The sequence below is a fragment of the Adiantum capillus-veneris genome, chromosome 14 (assembly GCF_014529385.1).
Source record: "Adiantum capillus-veneris isolate H3 chromosome 14, ASM1452938v2, whole genome shotgun sequence".
Taxonomy (NCBI): domain Eukaryota; kingdom Viridiplantae; phylum Streptophyta; class Polypodiopsida; order Polypodiales; family Pteridaceae; genus Adiantum; species Adiantum capillus-veneris.
This window is the reverse complement of record NC_140944.1, coordinates 153919839-153936964: the sequence shown is the minus strand read 5'-3', so window position 1 is coordinate 153936964 and position 17126 is coordinate 153919839. Positions and strand designations below refer to the sequence as shown.

Sequence of the window (17126 nt, the reverse complement as noted above, 5' to 3'; positions counted from 1 at the left end):
TCGGACCAATAGGAACAGGGTAAGGGTGATCGCCGATGACAGGCGCACTCTAACTGGAATATTCAAGGAGTTAGTTGGCTAAGTATGGGCGCCCAAGTGTGAATGGGGTGAGCTCATATAAAAGCCACTAAACCTAATTTTTACTCATTCTCTCATTGTGCAATAGAAGCCGCTCTTGCTTTATCTCCACCTTCTCCTTCACCATCTCCTTGTGTGTGTGTGTGTACGTGTGAGAGAGAGAGAGAGAGAGAGAGAGAGTGTGAGAGTGTGTGTGTGATCGAGCGTTGCGGCGGCACGACGGCGGCGAGGCGGTTGAGTGCGGCATAGCGGCGTCTCCCTCTTCTTCGCGGCGCGGGAATCCTTCATTCGCAACCAGTCCACCGTCGTTCAGCAGCGGAAACTGTCAAGAAAAAAGTAGGCATTCCCAACTGTCTTATCATGGCAAATATGTTTTTTTTCAGTTTTTGCTTGTAATCGGGAGATGTGCGTAACGCTTCAAAGTCTTTGTACCCTATATTCGAGTGCAAAATCTTGTCAATGTTTGTGTCATTCACCACGTCTTTTACCTGGAGACGATGTAGCTCCGTGTTGGCTTTTCGCAGCCGCACCCAGATCGATGATATTATTCGTAATGTCATCATTTTAACTGCTTTGAAAAAAAGGTTCTCTATGTTTAAAGCAGACCTTCTGTCAAAGTGCAAAAGTTCCCATTTTGCTACTTTTAGATAGTTCTTAGATGAAAATTCTCCGTATTTGCGTGGTTCACCGTAAAACAGTGTAGGAAAGCTCAACTCCTCACATAGTTCGTCTTTGATTAATCCCAAGGGATGAAAATTTTCGGACGGTGCGACGTACGTGATTATATCGTTATAGTCTATGATCTGTTGAGCGTTGTCAATGTTGTGCAAAAGAACGTCTGTTTCTAGCTCCTCATCGGAATCTGGTGATTGTGGATCCTCGTTTCTCGAGGGCCTTTGGGGTCCTTGCAATGTCTGTATATGCGATAACCATTCTGTGTTTATGGATATATTTTCGCGAACATACAATGTTGTTTGCAAAAGTTCTTTCATCGCCTTCATCGTCAGCAGTGGTCGAACCATGCCGCTGATGTAACAGTGATTGTACTGCAGTTTGCATTTAATGCCTATAAGCAGAGAATGTTCATCCTCAATAAATCGAGGCAGCACGCAGTGAGTTTTTGACAAATCTGCTAGTACGTTGATTACATTGCCACGTAGTCCATAATGGCCATCATAAGTCAGCTCTCGAATTTTTGTGAAAGGGATACGTACCGACACAAGCCGCTCCTCAATTTTGTTTAGCGCACTCGTGTATCTGGTCACGTCATTCAAGCCAAAGTCACGAAGAGCTTTATATGTTACTTGTTTCGTTCGCTTTTGTTTTTTTCACGGGTTACATGTAAGCACAAAAGGAATGCTTTTCCCTTTTGAGGATACTTGGTATCAAAATAACAATCGATTACACCGACTACATATGTGAGTAGGTGTATCCGATATTTGTTGTAACATTTAATGGCCTAATAACTTATGTGTAGCGGAAATTAGCATGAACATAGTGGGCATTTCATTAGAATAGATTCCTAATGAGAATTACAAGAGTGCTTGGGTGGAGAGAGCAACAAAAAGCATAACACCTAGTTAGATAGCATCGACAATACTTTCAAAAGAGAGAGAAATTAAGCTATTGACAACAGTTGAGGACCGGATTTGCATGGAGCCGGTCCCCCCTCCAAAAGGCTTTGTATTATGGTTTCTCCCATCAAGAGAGACATTGTACAATACAATTCTTTGTGTTCCTTCAAGACTAGCTAGTGCAATGAAGATGGAAGCTTCATGCACCAAGCAAAACACTTAATCAAACACAACTTGAATTATCCCCGTTCTCAGACCCAAGACCTCACACACCTTCGAAGATGGTGAGAGATAGCAGGGTATGAGAGTAGATTGAGAAGAAGAAGGAGTATCTTACGAGAAAGATGTACATCTCCTCACATAATCACTCATATTAGCATAGCTTAGCTTAGTAATTATCTTGGTAGAGGAGATGAGCATGCATTGAAGCTTGGCTCTTGGTTGGCTCTTGGTTGGATTTGCATCCACATGCCAAGAGAGTGTTGATGTAGGCTTCTATCTCACAAGATTGGAGTAGGTGATGAGTTCTCCATTAAAGCTTGGGAAGAGATAGTCTTCTCTTTCTTCACACATGAGCTTGTGTGTGTGTGTGTGTGTGTGTGATAATGCCTTGCAAAAATCAGCCCCCTCTCTCTCTTGGGCGAGCCCTCTTGCTAATTGCTCTTGCTGAAGTCTCATTGGCCCTCCCCAAGTCAAGCCAATTACAATTAAGCAGCATAAGTGATAGCCTTCTGACATGTGTCCCCCTTTCCCCTTTTGTGAGAGCTTTAGGTAATTAAATAATTAAACTAAACTCTCATTGGACCCCTTTGCCTCCTGGCCAATAGGAATCAGGCAAGCCATGGGGCTCCTGAATGCTCATTGGACCCCTTGGGAGACTACCCAATAGTCTTCTAGGAGTCTTAATTCTCATTGGTTTCTTTTATTAAATGTTTTTAAATTAATTAAACTAGATTTACTCTAGCTTAATTCTCATTGGTCCACTTCAAGGTTCATCCAATAGAAATTGGGCACACCTTGTGGGCATCTGGCCTAGGGAGCTGACATGTGTCCCTCATTCCCTTTGTGTAAAGGGAGCCTGTGTGTGTGTGTGTGGCTTTCTCTCTCATCCCCTACCTTTAGGGCTCGCCCCCTCCCATGTAGGGATGTGCAAAGACTTTTAGGGCACACACAAAGCATCCAATTTTCCCTAGGATTGACCTTTGGACACAACCTTTGAATTTTGGAACCTTAGCATTTTGGAAGTCTTAATGGGCTGAACCTTAGGGTCTTTTTAGCCCATTGTTGCACATGGCTCTTTTGCAGATGGCCCCCCTTTGGATCCCTATTTTCCCTCCTTTGGATCCCTGCTGTGGCCGGTCTGCTAGCTTAACCAATATTCTAGCTTTTTCTCCCTTGGCCTTCCCCACATTAAATGATCAGTTTAATATGAGAAAATCATTTAGGAGAATTAGATATTGATTATTATGGCATTTGTTGCTCATATTTACTGACTGGCGAAAATGGTTGACTCACGATTTGTTTCTCCATATGTTGGTTTCCCAAAACCTGTTTTCGATCGTGTTGTAACGTGGTAAGCTTTGCAATGATTGTGGCTTTTGTGTGAGCAGTCGTGTTCTATGTTTGCATAAACCGCTCGACAATGGCGTTATAAGTTTCGTTGCGGGACAACATAAAACATTGTACAAGTGCTTGAGTCTCTTCAACTGTCCAAAGCAAGTGTTGCTTCAAGCGAAATTGGGATTTCTTCATTGGGTAAGTGTAAATGTGAGTGTCGGAGCATAGTACGAGAACATTGTAAGGACAAATGTCTGAGTTGTTGCCACAATTGTAGAACTTTTCAACCGTGAAGTTAAGGTTGGTGAAATTTGCAGTTGTAGCTGCGTTTCAAATGCGTCACAAAAACTTTGCACAATGTACGCAATCAATGCCAAAGAATTTGCAGATGTTTTCAAGAGGTTACTGATATCGTCAGTTGTAATGTTACCTGCGAGTTTGCCTTGTGCGAAAAAGCGGAGGAGGTCTCTTGTGCTTTCTGGGTCCATTGTCCGTTTAAATACGACGTATGATGTTATCAAATGTAGTAATTCTGACGGTGTGCAAAGGAAATCAGAGAGTACTTCCAATACAGTAAATATATCGTCATTAGCAATATGCTCATGCAGAAAGCTCTCTTCTACACCTGTTTGTCTCAAGCGTTTGATAAGGTTTTCATCAAAAATTTCGCTCGCATTCATGGCGATATAAAGAAAACGTTATGATGCTCTGTACACAACCTATTCAACCAGTAACAGCATAAACTGACAAACAGGACAATACCAAAGATGCTAAAAGCCCAGTTCCTACTTGTGTTTGTTTGTGTCTATTTTTTACATTATATTTTTAGATTGTACCCTCTTCTCACTACAGAACTCAATGTGATATATACATTCAGGAAGATTATTGGGTATGTGAAACGAAGACCATTCTTCCGAATCTACTACGAGCAATATATTCCAATCATCGCCCACAACGAAAGATGCAAGTAACTCGCAGTAAGAACAACACACAGCAAGTACTTCGATTTCAGGTCCGAGCACCAAAGATAAGACAACAGGCTATACCATAGCGTAGCTTAGAACAAACAAAGGTAGAGCATGAGTACAACAAATAGATTATGCAAAACTACATGAAAGCAAGCTGATACCGGGCACGTGCAGATAGATTAGTTAAAATTGCAAGAGAAACATATCCGGGGGGGAAAAACCATGACTTTTAAGTTTCTATGTACAATGTCAAGCAAGTAGAACTAAGGTACCGAGATGTCTCAATAAATGCTCTTTCCCCCTCTGTCAAATTTTTATATATTTTTTTCGATTGATGCCTGGGTTTTATGTGTGCATAATTTGGGTCAGGTAATGCACGCAGTTTTGAACTTAATTATGCGCAGTTTTTTTTTGGCACTGTTCAACACACAGTTTTATTGCTAAGATCAGCCCGGAATACATGTGCCTGTGTGCAGAATCCGGGTTAGCGTATGCACGAGGTCATGTGGGATTGTCGCGTTGGGACTGACGTGCAGACAGACTAGTTAAAATTGCAAGAGAAACATATCCGGGGGGAAAAAACCATGGGCACATGACTCCAAAGGGAAAAAGCCTTGAAGATGTCATAAACAATTGCAGCTGCATAATCAGTACCCTGAGCATATTGTACTGCAGAAACAGTCCCAATCGCCACATTGCATGAGGATAACTAGCTAGTTTCGGAGCACCTGCTACAAGAGGCGTTCAAGCATTAGAAGAGCTTGCTGAAGACAGTACTCCCACAATCTTGATACTTACCTCAACATGTGACTGTTCATTTTGAGAAGGTGTTCCAAGCATTTCAACACACAAGCAAAGGCTATTTTGCAGATGCCAGTCAACAAAACGCAGCGAGCCCTGAAGCTTACCTCAAATAACCTTTCATTGCTTGCGCAAGCTTTAAAAATAGGTAGCTACATTTGGGCCACACTCTTTCCACAATCTCTTTTTTTCCTGCAAATGATGTGGCCTGAAAAATGGCGTGAGCTGCGACTTTGCGTAACACATGCCACGGAAAGGCTGGAAGTGCTTTTCTATACGACTAATTGCTAATTGCGGTGCCAGCTTCGAAGCTTCCTTCTGCAGCCTGAGGTCACGAGTCTGTTTAACCCCACTGATGAAAGCGTATGAATTCATTTTGTTCATGGGCCTGCTATAAATGCCAGAGAAATTTCTGCCGTTCCCTCTGGAAGCACGCCCATAAAGTAACGCATTTTGTATTGTCTTCTCTTGATGCTTGGATGTTGTTGCTCGGCTGATAAGGGCTTTCGGGCTGCTCCTTGTCTTTATGTATAGCACAAAAAATTCTCAGCAAGGATGAGCTTAAGATAATGGCAGCTCACAAGGCAGCTCTAGAATACGTCATCTCTTTCATAGTTAACTGGATGTAATCTAAGTGGTATGTTTGCCAATACAATTCAGATGGATGCATGTTTGCATTGCTGGTCTTGGAGGATCGGGCCTTCCATCTCATCATGCTTACTTGTTACCTGAGTTCAGTAATGATGTAGTGCTTTGCTATAAATCTATCACACCCATGCAAATACAATGGGCAAGAGCTCATAGTTTGGATGTTTCCGTCTTTGAACATGCTCGCGGAGATAGTCCTATCCAAGCTATTGCTAATTGATTCAGCAAGCTCTGCTTTTTCGCAACACGACAGGGAATTGGGCAACATTTCTGAATACAAATGCTCCTTCTCAAAATAGAGCCATACCAACATACAAACAAGAGGCAGTGTCCCTCTACAATCCATGGAATTGCAACGTGTTTGGAAAATGCACAAGCCTTAATCAGCAAATGAATTTAGCTGCTACGGGAAAGGTAAGCGATTGATTAGCGGTCTAGGTAAATGTATTACAGGCTTGGTACAATTTTCCCAATTTGTCAAGAAGCACCACAAAGCAGCTTCACATCGGATGAATCTCTGGACTCACCGTTTGGATTTACAAAAGCTCCTTCAACACCATGTGTTATTTGTAGTGACAAGGCTGCTGTGTGGGTTGCACTTCCCTGTGCTCACAAACCTATATGCTCACCTTGCCATAACGATGGCACAGTACTGATTAGAGGAGGGGTTGAAAAAATCTTTATTGAATGCTTAGGTGATAACTCATATCATTATCATTATTGATCTCTGTTTTCAACCTGTAGAAGTTGAACTGTTGCCTGAAAACAGTTCCCCATTTACAGGTTCCCAAAACTGACACCGGCCAGCAAATGCAAATCAAAATTGTCTTGCAGTTTGGCATTGCTTGGCTTTCATAAAAAACTAGCCAGGCCACAGCCAAAATGGTACCCAGATGTTGAGGATACTGCCACTGTCACAATGGCCTTACACTCCGTCAAGCTAAAGAAGAAAGAAAGAAGATGTCACATGTGTTGTGGACTGCATTAACATCATGCAAAGCAGCAATGGTGAGTGGGAGCCTATTGACATAGACAATGGTAAGAGCTGGCTGAACTCTATGCCTTTTGCGGATTTGAAAACCATGACTGATTCACCCACTGCAGCTGTGACTGCAAGGGCAATGGAATTGACGGGGAGGCTGATGGAAAGCGAGCAGGATGAGGGCCTAGCACAGTGGTTGCCGCCTAAGGTGCTGGCGAGAGGATTGGTGTATCTACAGCATGAGCAGGAGGAGGATGGGTGTTGGTGGGGGAGGTGAGGTTGAACTACATACACGGGACGTGTCGGGCGCTGATGGCGATAACATTGACGACGTATGAGCCATTATTGCGGAGCAGCAAGAACTCTGATCTGTTACAAAGTGCATTTTGACGTCAAAGAAAACTCGTTGCAGACGCGAGAGAGTCTCCTCTCCTCCTGCATGTACCTCAGAGAAACATTTTCTCCCTCTATTGTACATGCCTAGAAAGTAATCTACAGCTCTACGTGTGTAAATAGATACCTCAAACAGTTCTGGAAGAATAATTAAGACAGTGCAAGTTTTGAGCTGCAAACACAACGACAAGAGAATTACAAACATTGACTTTAATTGTCAACCATCATGCAAGCAAGTAGTGGTTGAATATATAAAGAGTTCATGTAGGAGAGAAAAAACGTTGCATTGCACAAAGTTGAACGCCACAGGAAAAAACCTCTCCTACAGAGAGTAAAAAGTGCCCTAGCCTAAGGCACCCACCGATGCAACCACACACACACACACTGTACAGTCAAAAACAGTTTAGGCCTTTCTCTCACTGTAGGCGATTACATGGCTTGCTATGTTCACAGTAAAGGTGCTGCACGAGAAGTGCAAGCGAGAACCTCTCTCGTGTTCAGAACGCTCTCTGCGTACAGCTGGTGGAAAGACTTGCCCAAATGCAACACACGGTCGACAATATCCCCAACCAGTTGCGCATGCACAACAGTGTCATCAAACAGTCGGATTCGGCCTTGCAGCTTCGGAACCTCTAAAACGGTGGTTCTCTTGTTACATGCAACACACTGGTCTCCAGATGCTGCTCGGTGCACCTTGTTGGATTTGCAGGTACGACACACTCTCTCGACAAGGACACTATTCACATTCACAAAACTCAGCACTCCGGTTATCTGCGAAGCCAAGCACCAATTTCAAACATGCGAAAAGACAAATACACAAAGTAGACGATCATGCCTATGGGAACAACAGACTCACCTCTTTTCCGTATCCAAAACTTCTCACTTGGCCTTCAAAAGCCCTCGTGAGTTCTGCGTGCATTCTTTTGCTGTAAACAGGGACGAGAACTGCCAAGTCCATCACTGACAGAGTGTCTTCACGGCCCATAAAAGCCCCTACATTACGTGCCACGCGCATCACCAATTTCCCAGGGTCGGTTTCCTTCAAGAAACTGTTGTACTCATCCTTGCGATCCGTGACAAACATGAGGTGCGGGCAAGTGTGCACATTTAAAAGGATAGAAGAAGGGAACGTAAATAGAAGCATACGAATAATAGGAGCAAATTATATACCATTGCTCGGTCAGCAGGTGTTGGTCCGTCCGCCACTATCAACTCTCCGCGAGTGCTCCCAGACTTCATTTCCAAGTTTTCACTCTGCACTATGACAAAAGCAACAGTGCCAAACAGAATTTACTAACTCTAGCTACTCCATTCGTAGCTTCATTCAAAAACTGCCGAATCGTGCTTTCGGGACAGAAGCTCAAGCGAACAGGGCACGGTGTTGCAAAGTGGACAACTATCATGGAATCAACATGCAAGGACAAACTGGAGCTGCCGCCGTCGCCTTTGTTTTTCCTTCTGATTGCTGCTCCCTCTACCCGAACAAAGGTACCTACTGGGAGTTTTTCAATGAACCGGTTACTCAGCGACGAGCTGACTACAACTGTAATAGTATCAGAGCTATGTTTGTCCACAATGTCCACTTTAAAGTACATTGGAAATTTTGGGTCACTCATCTTGTAGGTTCCGTAATTGTTCAGGACTTTCCCTTCGATTACGAACCTGGGAGTAATTTCAGTCAGGTCAGTGATGCTCAAAAGCGGAACACTGCTTGTTTCGCACACTTCAGCTGAGCTAGGCTCCCCGTCCTCCACTTTCGGGATTAGAAGCGGCCGTTCCCAATGTTGAGAAGCAGCCTTCTCTGGAAAGGAATGTTCGCGTTGTGGTAGCAGCTTCGATGTTGCACTATTCGTCTCCAGTGCAGGACCTGCAAATGCATACATGCCCTAAAGCGCGATCAAAATACAACTGACTACGAGGAAATGCAAACTGATTACTACAAAATGGCAAAGTGATTTAGCAGATCAACAGCCTACTCTGAAGCTAACTTTTTGAACCTCCCCCCGATTTGTCAATCGACTCGTCATCAGAAACTGTCACACGTTTCCAGGTTTTGAAAGGAGTACTAGCTGAGGAATCGGATATCTCTACCACGCCACGGTCCCGACCTACTGAAAGAGATGCTTTCTTAGCTTGAAACGGCAACTGCATCCCTAATTGCTTCCTCGTTGGCTATGCAGAAACGAGGAGGCGGATCACCTATTCCACCCGCTCTACCAACAAGGCATAGGAAACCAAGACATTGTACGTTGACAGTAAACGAATCTGCTTACCGTCTACCTCCATGTTGCGCATATTACCCAAACCTTCTTGTACTTTAATTGTTGTACCTGCACTCCGTCAAGCAACTATCGCGGAAAAGAAATGAACAGGCTACACATAATACTTCACAATTACAGCTTGCGAAACATAAACCGGCTTCGGTGTCTGCGAGTGAGATAGCAGCAATTGATTCAGCAAGCTCTGTTTTTTTCGCAACACAACACGGAATCGAGCAACATTTAAAACCTTTATTGAATGCTTAGGTGATAACCCATATCATGCCTGAAGACAGTTCCCCATTTACAGGTTCCCAAAGCTGACACTGGCCAGCAAAAAAATTAGCCAGGCAACAGCCAGAACCAATATAACAGAAAGCCAGAGAAATATTTTCACCAACTTTGCAGCCATGCAAGCTTGTTATAGGCAAGAGGTAACATGCACAGTTAGGCCAGGCAATCAAAACCAAACATAAGAAAAACTCAAACACACAAAACACGTGACTGCTCCTCACCACTCTTCCCAATGTTTTATGTATTGAACCCCTTATGGCCTACAAATCATCTTATCTGAGGCCTGCGATTGCTAGCAAGACAGAAAAGCAAGGCCAACCTAAGAGGGCTCGAGGCCCCATTGCTGAAGATTTTGCTGTCACGGTAACTCACCTGGCACCCAGGCAACGGCTTGCAGTGTTCAACAGACAACAAAAGAAAAGACGAGTATGTAAGCTTGTAGTGGGCAACGCGTCACACGCAGGTTACATCAGGTAATCGAAGCCGCACATGAAACCATGAAACCTCAAACACACAGAACACGCTATTGGTTATGCTCAGCATGAAGCAGCACATGAAACCACTCATGCTCACCATTTTGAAACGTCTGGCAATCATGAAAAGCAAGACCAACCTCAGAGGGCTCCCCATTCCCTTCCCTCCCCATTGCGGGACTCTGCTAATGCCTAGATTCCAATAATCACTTTCTACCTTACCGCGCATCTCATTGGATTAAGCTTTTTTCAACCAATTACGGGTTATGGAAATGTCACAGAGGTGCTCTTATCACGTAGGCCTTCATGGGACTCTCTAACAGTCTTGAGCAGGGACGTAAACATCCTTTAAAACAATGAGCTGAAGTTATGGTGGTACCTGCAAAGTTTCCTTCTGCTGAACAGCACGCACTGCTTGGAAAAACGTGATAGCAAGGTGCACAGAGAAGAACGCCTCGAAGCCGCCACCACAGTTAGCAATAGCCACAATAATAAAGCGCGTCCAAGCTTTTCGCGGCGTGCGCTGCTGAGAGCCGCAACTCTGACGATTCTTCAGGCCACGTTATTTGCAGGAAAAATACATTCTACTAAGGCCCCCCGGTGGCAGGCCAAAAACACTATGGATGTGCGGTCAATCCATTGTTGTTGGTTGGATTATGGACAAAATGTGTTTCAAAGTTCATTGTTTAGTAATGTTTGGACGTAATTTGTTCAAAGTTCATGAATGGAGATTCATGGACATAGTGTGGTCTACAGTTCAATTTTCTATGAGACAACCGGTGTTAAAGATTGCATTCTCCTAAGATAAGAAGTTGGTCATAGCATAACTGAGGTATATGCAATAGTAGACATACTATTGGGGTGTCCATGGAACTTGATCTTCTACATATGTCCACTATGAGTTGGAGAGAGAGCATATAAAAGTTATAGCATCTTAAGTGAATAGCCCAATGTGATTCAATAATTATTTTGGTTTAAAGTGTTTATTTACTTATTCACGACAATTGAATGCAATGGAAAAGCTCACAGAAGAATTGACAAGCACAAGGAACTTTGAGGGTCAATATTTTGCACTTATCACTAACATGAGAAGCATGGAACAATGGGAAAATAAGCTAGGACAAGAGAAGAGGTGTGCTAAAGGGTCACAAGCTCAATATGAGGCTTTTGGTGCGTGTGTGTGTGAGACTACTCACTTTTACGATTATCCCTCCTCTGACTGGGTTCTAAAATGGATTGCGCTTGCGCTAATCGAGGCCTGTGATGGGGACTTGGGAGGATATGGGAGTGTTCCACGCAGGCTACACCACCTTTTCCCATACTACACTCGTTTGTTACTAGTACATGCTCTCTGCGTACTTCGAATTATTGTTTTGGGGGGGTGGGGTGGGGGGGGGGGGGGGTGGGGTGGGGGGGGGGGGTGGGGGGAAAAGGCAAGCAAAGGACACATCATTTGCATCTTGTGTCTATACTCTAGAGCATCTAGACTCTAGAGTGGACCAAATGATGCCTAGGCTAGTGCGTTTTGAGAAAGAGCTTGGGTTTGCAAAGCATGACATGTACTTAAGAGACACTTTGGGTAAGGAGGCGGTCGCGTCTGCATCAGTAAGGCTCAGTAAGGTGTTACCGATGCACAAAATCTGCGTTAGTTACATAAGGCCCTGCATAGTTGCATATAAGGCAAATAATTATTTGGTGCATCTTGTCTTTTCACCAGGCACAGTTAATACATGATAACTATGCATCAGTTGACCACTATCTAAGCAAACAGGTTTGTAACTTGTGCACAGCCCTTGAGAGGGTATCTCCAAGCAATTGAGGGCAGGACAGCCGGAAAAACTTTAATGAGCGTGCGTGCTGGATACATGTGAATATGCGATGATCGATCTCATATCAAAGAAAAACATTTAGCAGGAACAGACATCTCACCTCCACCATTAGGACCAACAAATATTTTGACCTCACACAAATACACACATATGGATGACGAGTCACTACTGCGCCAACTACATTTACTACCCGCAATAAATTTAGCTTGAAAAGACCCCATTTTCATTCTGTCATTACAATGGCTTCACCTAAATTTTAACAAGACCAAAACTGCAGAGCAACAATCAAACGAATTGTCCATATTGTAGCTCCACTATATATTTTTGGCATAACCCTGGTTTTGGGAATGCCACTCCAAAGGGGGTTCACTATCGACAACCATTTCATGGAGAGTCCTCCAACACCAAATGCCTAAAGCAGCAGCTACTATGGCTGAATGTTGATCCAGGTTAAGGCTTCAGCATCAAGATCGAAGGACATCAAGTTATCACCTTCATCCTCGAACTCATGGAAAGCCGGGAACTCGTGGCAAGCAAACCCATGATCCTCAATGCCCATATTGGAACCCACATAGTCACAGAACTTTCCAAATGCTTCAAACAAAGGCTCGATTGCAGAGGATGTCTCAGCCTTTATGCATTCCTCTGCCCTAGGGATTCCAAATTTTTCATGAGTATCGACATCAATACCAGCATGTGCTTTCATATCTGCAAAATGATACATTACAAACTACAGGTTAGCCAGGGTTTATCAGCCAAACATGCATTTTTCTCATGAACTGCTTAATAAGGGACATGACATAGGAAGAGTGTAGGCTGTAAAATGACCTGTACACAGATTCAGAGGGCTTCCACATTCATCATAGTAAGTACCATCCAGCACCGATGACGGTGAAGCGCTATCCAAAGAGGTGGGCAAGTCAAAAACAGAGGAAGGTGAATAGGCTGTCAGTAGGCACTCCTCCATCCCATCGAGCTCCGAGCAATCGAGAAGCTCATTGGTAGACATGCCAATGCTGGGGGTCCAACAATCCAGAGAAGCCTCAAAGTCGGCGCTGCCTCCGCTTTCAAAATTGGTGATGGCCTCAGAGCCATTTACCTGCCGTGCGGCATTGTCATAGGCAACAGCAGCCTCTTTGGCGCTGTCAAAGGTGCCAAGCCACATTCGCACACCTTGTGAAGGGTCTCGTAATTCTGCGGTCCACTTGCCCCATCGTCTCTGCCGGACACCGATGTACCTGCTGAAGTTCTTGTCATTCCGGAGGAGGTGAGGCCCAGTCTCTGGTTGTGTCACCACCGCGGTGGATCGAAGTCGCCATTTCTTTGAGCTTCGCTTGGAAGAGCACCTGCTTAGCGTCTTTCTGAGGAGAGGAAAGGGAGAGGAAGCAGGGGTGTGGGGAAGCTGGGAATGAGGGGTGAGGCAGCTAGTACTTGTCTCTGCACAAGCAGCCGGGATGAAAGTCTCTCGAACAACTCGCTTAAAGTGGCGCACATTCTGAAGGCATCCTTCGTCTTCTTCGTCGCTAGAGGACTCTGTGGCATCCGGGTCTGTACAAATAATTCTTACCTTCCTCATATTGTACTGTGCACGCTTCATCGCTTGCACCTCCTCTCCCTCATCAATATCCTGCCCCCATGTATTGGAGAAGCTGCACACCTTGATTTTCTTGGGCGCAGAGCTGGGCGCCTTCTGAGATGCAGGCATGCTGGGCGCCTCTAATATACCTTGCTGCTTACATACCCCGCCGCCCACCAGCAAGAAGCAGCAGCTCACTCAAGCAGGAAAGGCAGCTCACCTTCAAAACGCAAGACCGGCCATGGCGCGCACGCAGAGGACCAAACCCAAGCTGCATGAGCACGGGCAAGCCACAGAGAGAGACAACAAATAGTGGACGCAAGGAACAGAAGAGCAGAGAAGACGAAGCGCGAGAGAGGCGGAAAGAGAGAGAGAGAGAGAGAGACCTTGCTCTGCAGTTATTAGCTTGCAGCGTCCTCGTTTACAAATACACAAACACGCACGCGCGCGCGCACACACACAACTCCACTCCTCCACTACCTGCGTCAGGAAGTGTGAGAGAGCGGGGGAGTGCGTGTGGAATAAAGAGAAGGGGAAGGGGTACGCCTACTGGCCGAGGGGAGTTGGCTCCGGAGTCCTGAGTCCGGAGACGAGAGAGAGAGAGCCAGCGAGGACAGACCTGATGAGAAGAGAAGAAGCTTGTCGTCTCTCTCTCATCAGGAGAAGGCGGACACGTCAGCACATCGAGAGGGAAAGGGGCTGTGAGCTGGAACGCCTTTCGAAAAAATCTATTGGCTGCACCAGTGCACCACACTTAAAAAAACGAAAACATTATTATAAAATATAGAAGTAAAATTTAGGCGAGAGGCTGCCCATGCCCTACTGTAGGGTAGTTGATCCCTCACCAAATTATTAACCTATTTTTCTCAACTGCTTGCTGTCCCTGCCTACCTAATGGATTTGTTTTACTAGCCCTGGCCCCTCTAGAGAGCTAGCTCTTCTCAGATATCATTCCCTTTTTAACGAACCGCTCTGGGCTACCCTTCACGCTACTAGACTACTGCATGGTAGAGTACTGCATTTCCATTTCCAGCTCTCACAAAAAAAAAATCTAGTGCGCTGGGAATACAAATCCTCCTACCTTGATTGACAAGAACAACGTTCTCTTCTACTTCCACACCATTTTTCAAACACCGGACCTTGGGAACTATGGCATAATTTGGTCTGACACGGAAAGCCCTCCATCCCCCCACAAGCTAGAGGTCCACTTATCGTACCAGGATGGACATCAATAGAAACTTGAAGGTGAAGGGAATGGTCCGCTGCTGACCATTCCCTATTTTAAAGGCGACCCCATTTGGCGATCGACGGGGAGCCGGGAGCCATGGGGGAGCCTTTAAAATAGGGAATGGTTAACAGCGGACCATTCCCGACCGTCAAACGATTCAGCTGAGTACAGTCGTCACAGGCAACACGTTTGCGTGCCACTGCAGCAGCAGAGAATTTTGAGTGCTGAGTTGTTGACAAGAGAAGTTGTTCCGAGCACCGATGTGGCTTGTTATCAATGGCCTGCAGACTGAGTGCGCCCTCTTGCATTCTGCATGCTAAGTTGGCAACCATCCAAGGGCTGCTGGCCCATATTCCGGCATGGAATGGACAGCAAACGGACTGCTGCGATCTGCGGCCCCCCTCCCCTGGACTTTGACAACTGTGTAGCCACACCATGAGATCGAAAATTTAGTGCTAAAAGGCAGAGGGCCCTTTGCAAAGGAGCCTAGTTCATTCTCACAACCATACACAAATTTCTTTTCTGAGTTTTCCGAAAGGAAATCCTCAAGCTTGAACTGAATTTTTCTAACTATTTTTACGCTTCTTTCTCAAAATATAGGCAGGGTTTTTCCTTTTCCTCTCTATACTTCCTTCGCCTCTTTTCTTTGTAATTTGCTTTTCCCTCTTGCTTTCAACCGGCATTTCTGAACTGTAAAGCGGTACAATGTAAGCTAAAAAACTCTTTTCCCAAACACTCATGTAGTGCTAACACATACCCAATAGTAGTGCAAATTTATGCCCTCGTCATGGCTTGCATATAAGTCAAATCTTTACAACTTTAAATCTTGCACCAAATATTGTGGCCAAAGCCTCAAAACCCATGTCATGAAAAGTATGGACTAGCTATGTGTTTCCATAGGGTGGCCTATATACGCTTTCTCCACGTGTTCACAAGAGATTGATTGCTGGCAACTAGATCCACAAACTATTCAACAATTCACCATCCCAAGCTCAACAACTTACCAAGCAAAGGACTACAGTCAATATCCAATTTTGCAAGCCATGTGTAACATGTCAAGAATATCATATGCCAAACTTGATCTGTTGGTTTGGTTGTGGGTTGCAATTTTTGCATCTCATGCCCACCATTCTAGTAGAGTTTGTCAAGTATCAACAGAATCTCATGCAATTAATTGAGCCCCCCATTGTTGCACCTCTATTGGAAGGGGTCACAATGTCGTGCGAACCAGTTGTGTGTATTGTCATCAGTCATGATCAAGTCAAAAATAAAGTTTGTCCATTGCTTGTCAACTCATTTTTTGACGAGCATCATGCACATTTTCCAGTATTAGGGTATTTATTCAAAGAGAGGGAAACCTAAGGTGTTAGTGGAAGATTCCATCTAAGATGGTAACAGTATTATGTGAAAACTAAAAGTCCGCTTTCTTGGTGGTCAACCTGGCCTTGTCAAAGAAATCCCCTGCACATTTGCCACTAGATGGACATTGAATGCAGGGGAGAGAATCATAAGGTACCAATAAAATTTTCCAGTAACATAGTCATGTAAAAACTAAAAACACTATTTCCTTGGTGATCAACCTTGTCTTGCCTCACATGAGCTAAGACCATAGCACTTGCGTACTTCTTTTGGAAGTACGTGGAGTTTTACATAATTACTATAAAAGTAAATTTCATCCACGAAATTACAAAAACTCTTAGAGCCCTTGGGGGATGCGACTCCAAAATATAAGTGTAACATGTGAGTTCAACATAGTGGGTATTTCAATATTTTCAAGAAATTCACAAGACTAATTTACTACTTTTATTGCATGTTGGATGTTTTTCAAGACAAAGGATCATTTTATTTCATAGACAAAAGGAACATTTCATTTCATAGCATGCAAGTGTAGGGATTTCTTTCTTTAATATCCTTTAAATGCATGTGCTCAAGAATAATTTTTTTAGGTGGACCCCCCAATCTAGAGCCCCAACCCTACCACAAAGCATTTGGGGAACTGTTGTGGAGATTTGTCGTCATTAGATGATGGCATCCTAGATTATATGACCAGATTGGCCTTTCATATGCATTTTAGTCCATTTTAAGTCTATTGGCCCTACTTGGATGCATCTCTCCCATTTTTGGAATTTTTCCTTGTTATGTGAATCTCTCTCTCTCCTACCTCTCTCTTTTCTAGTGAGTCCTCTCTTGTGGTGATTGCCCCACTCACTCCACAAGAGCTTGAGGTTGTGACCAAGAATGGGTCTATTGGAAATAGTGGGGCATCCTCTCATAGGTGTCACACTTCTCACATGTCATAAAATCTAATATCTAACCAACCCAAATGATTTTCTCATATTAAAATGATCACTTAATGTGGGAGAATAAACGGGACCAAGGGTTAAGATATAGACATGTGCTTATAGATCTATCTCAACACGGGGCCAATGGTAAAGGGGCCTAAATGAGAGATAGTCTATCAAAGAGC

The 17126-nt window shown here is 44.3% G+C and overlaps 2 protein-coding genes across 2 annotated transcripts; both read right to left on the bottom strand.

Moving 5' to 3' along the window:
- Window positions 1-7211: 7211 nt before the first annotated feature.
- On the bottom strand, window positions 7212-11300 carry LOC147443387 (uncharacterized). The gene is made up of 4 exons (XM_086529261.1): window positions 8356-11300; window positions 8172-8260; window positions 7858-8064; window positions 7212-7772 (listed from the first exon to the last, which is right to left on the bottom strand). Exons 1-4 carry the CDS (start codon window positions 8882-8884, stop codon window positions 7449-7451), a joined length of 1149 nt encoding a protein of 382 aa, XP_086385387.1. The 5' UTR covers window positions 8885-11300; the 3' UTR covers window positions 7212-7448.
- Window positions 11301-12055: 755 nt separating this feature from the next.
- On the bottom strand, window positions 12056-13710 carry LOC147443386 (uncharacterized). The gene is made up of 2 exons (XM_086529259.1): window positions 12684-13710; window positions 12056-12563 (listed from the first exon to the last, which is right to left on the bottom strand). Exons 1-2 carry the CDS (start codon window positions 13558-13560, stop codon window positions 12283-12285), a joined length of 1158 nt encoding a protein of 385 aa, XP_086385385.1. The 5' UTR covers window positions 13561-13710; the 3' UTR covers window positions 12056-12282.
- Window positions 13711-17126: the final 3416 nt, after the last annotated feature.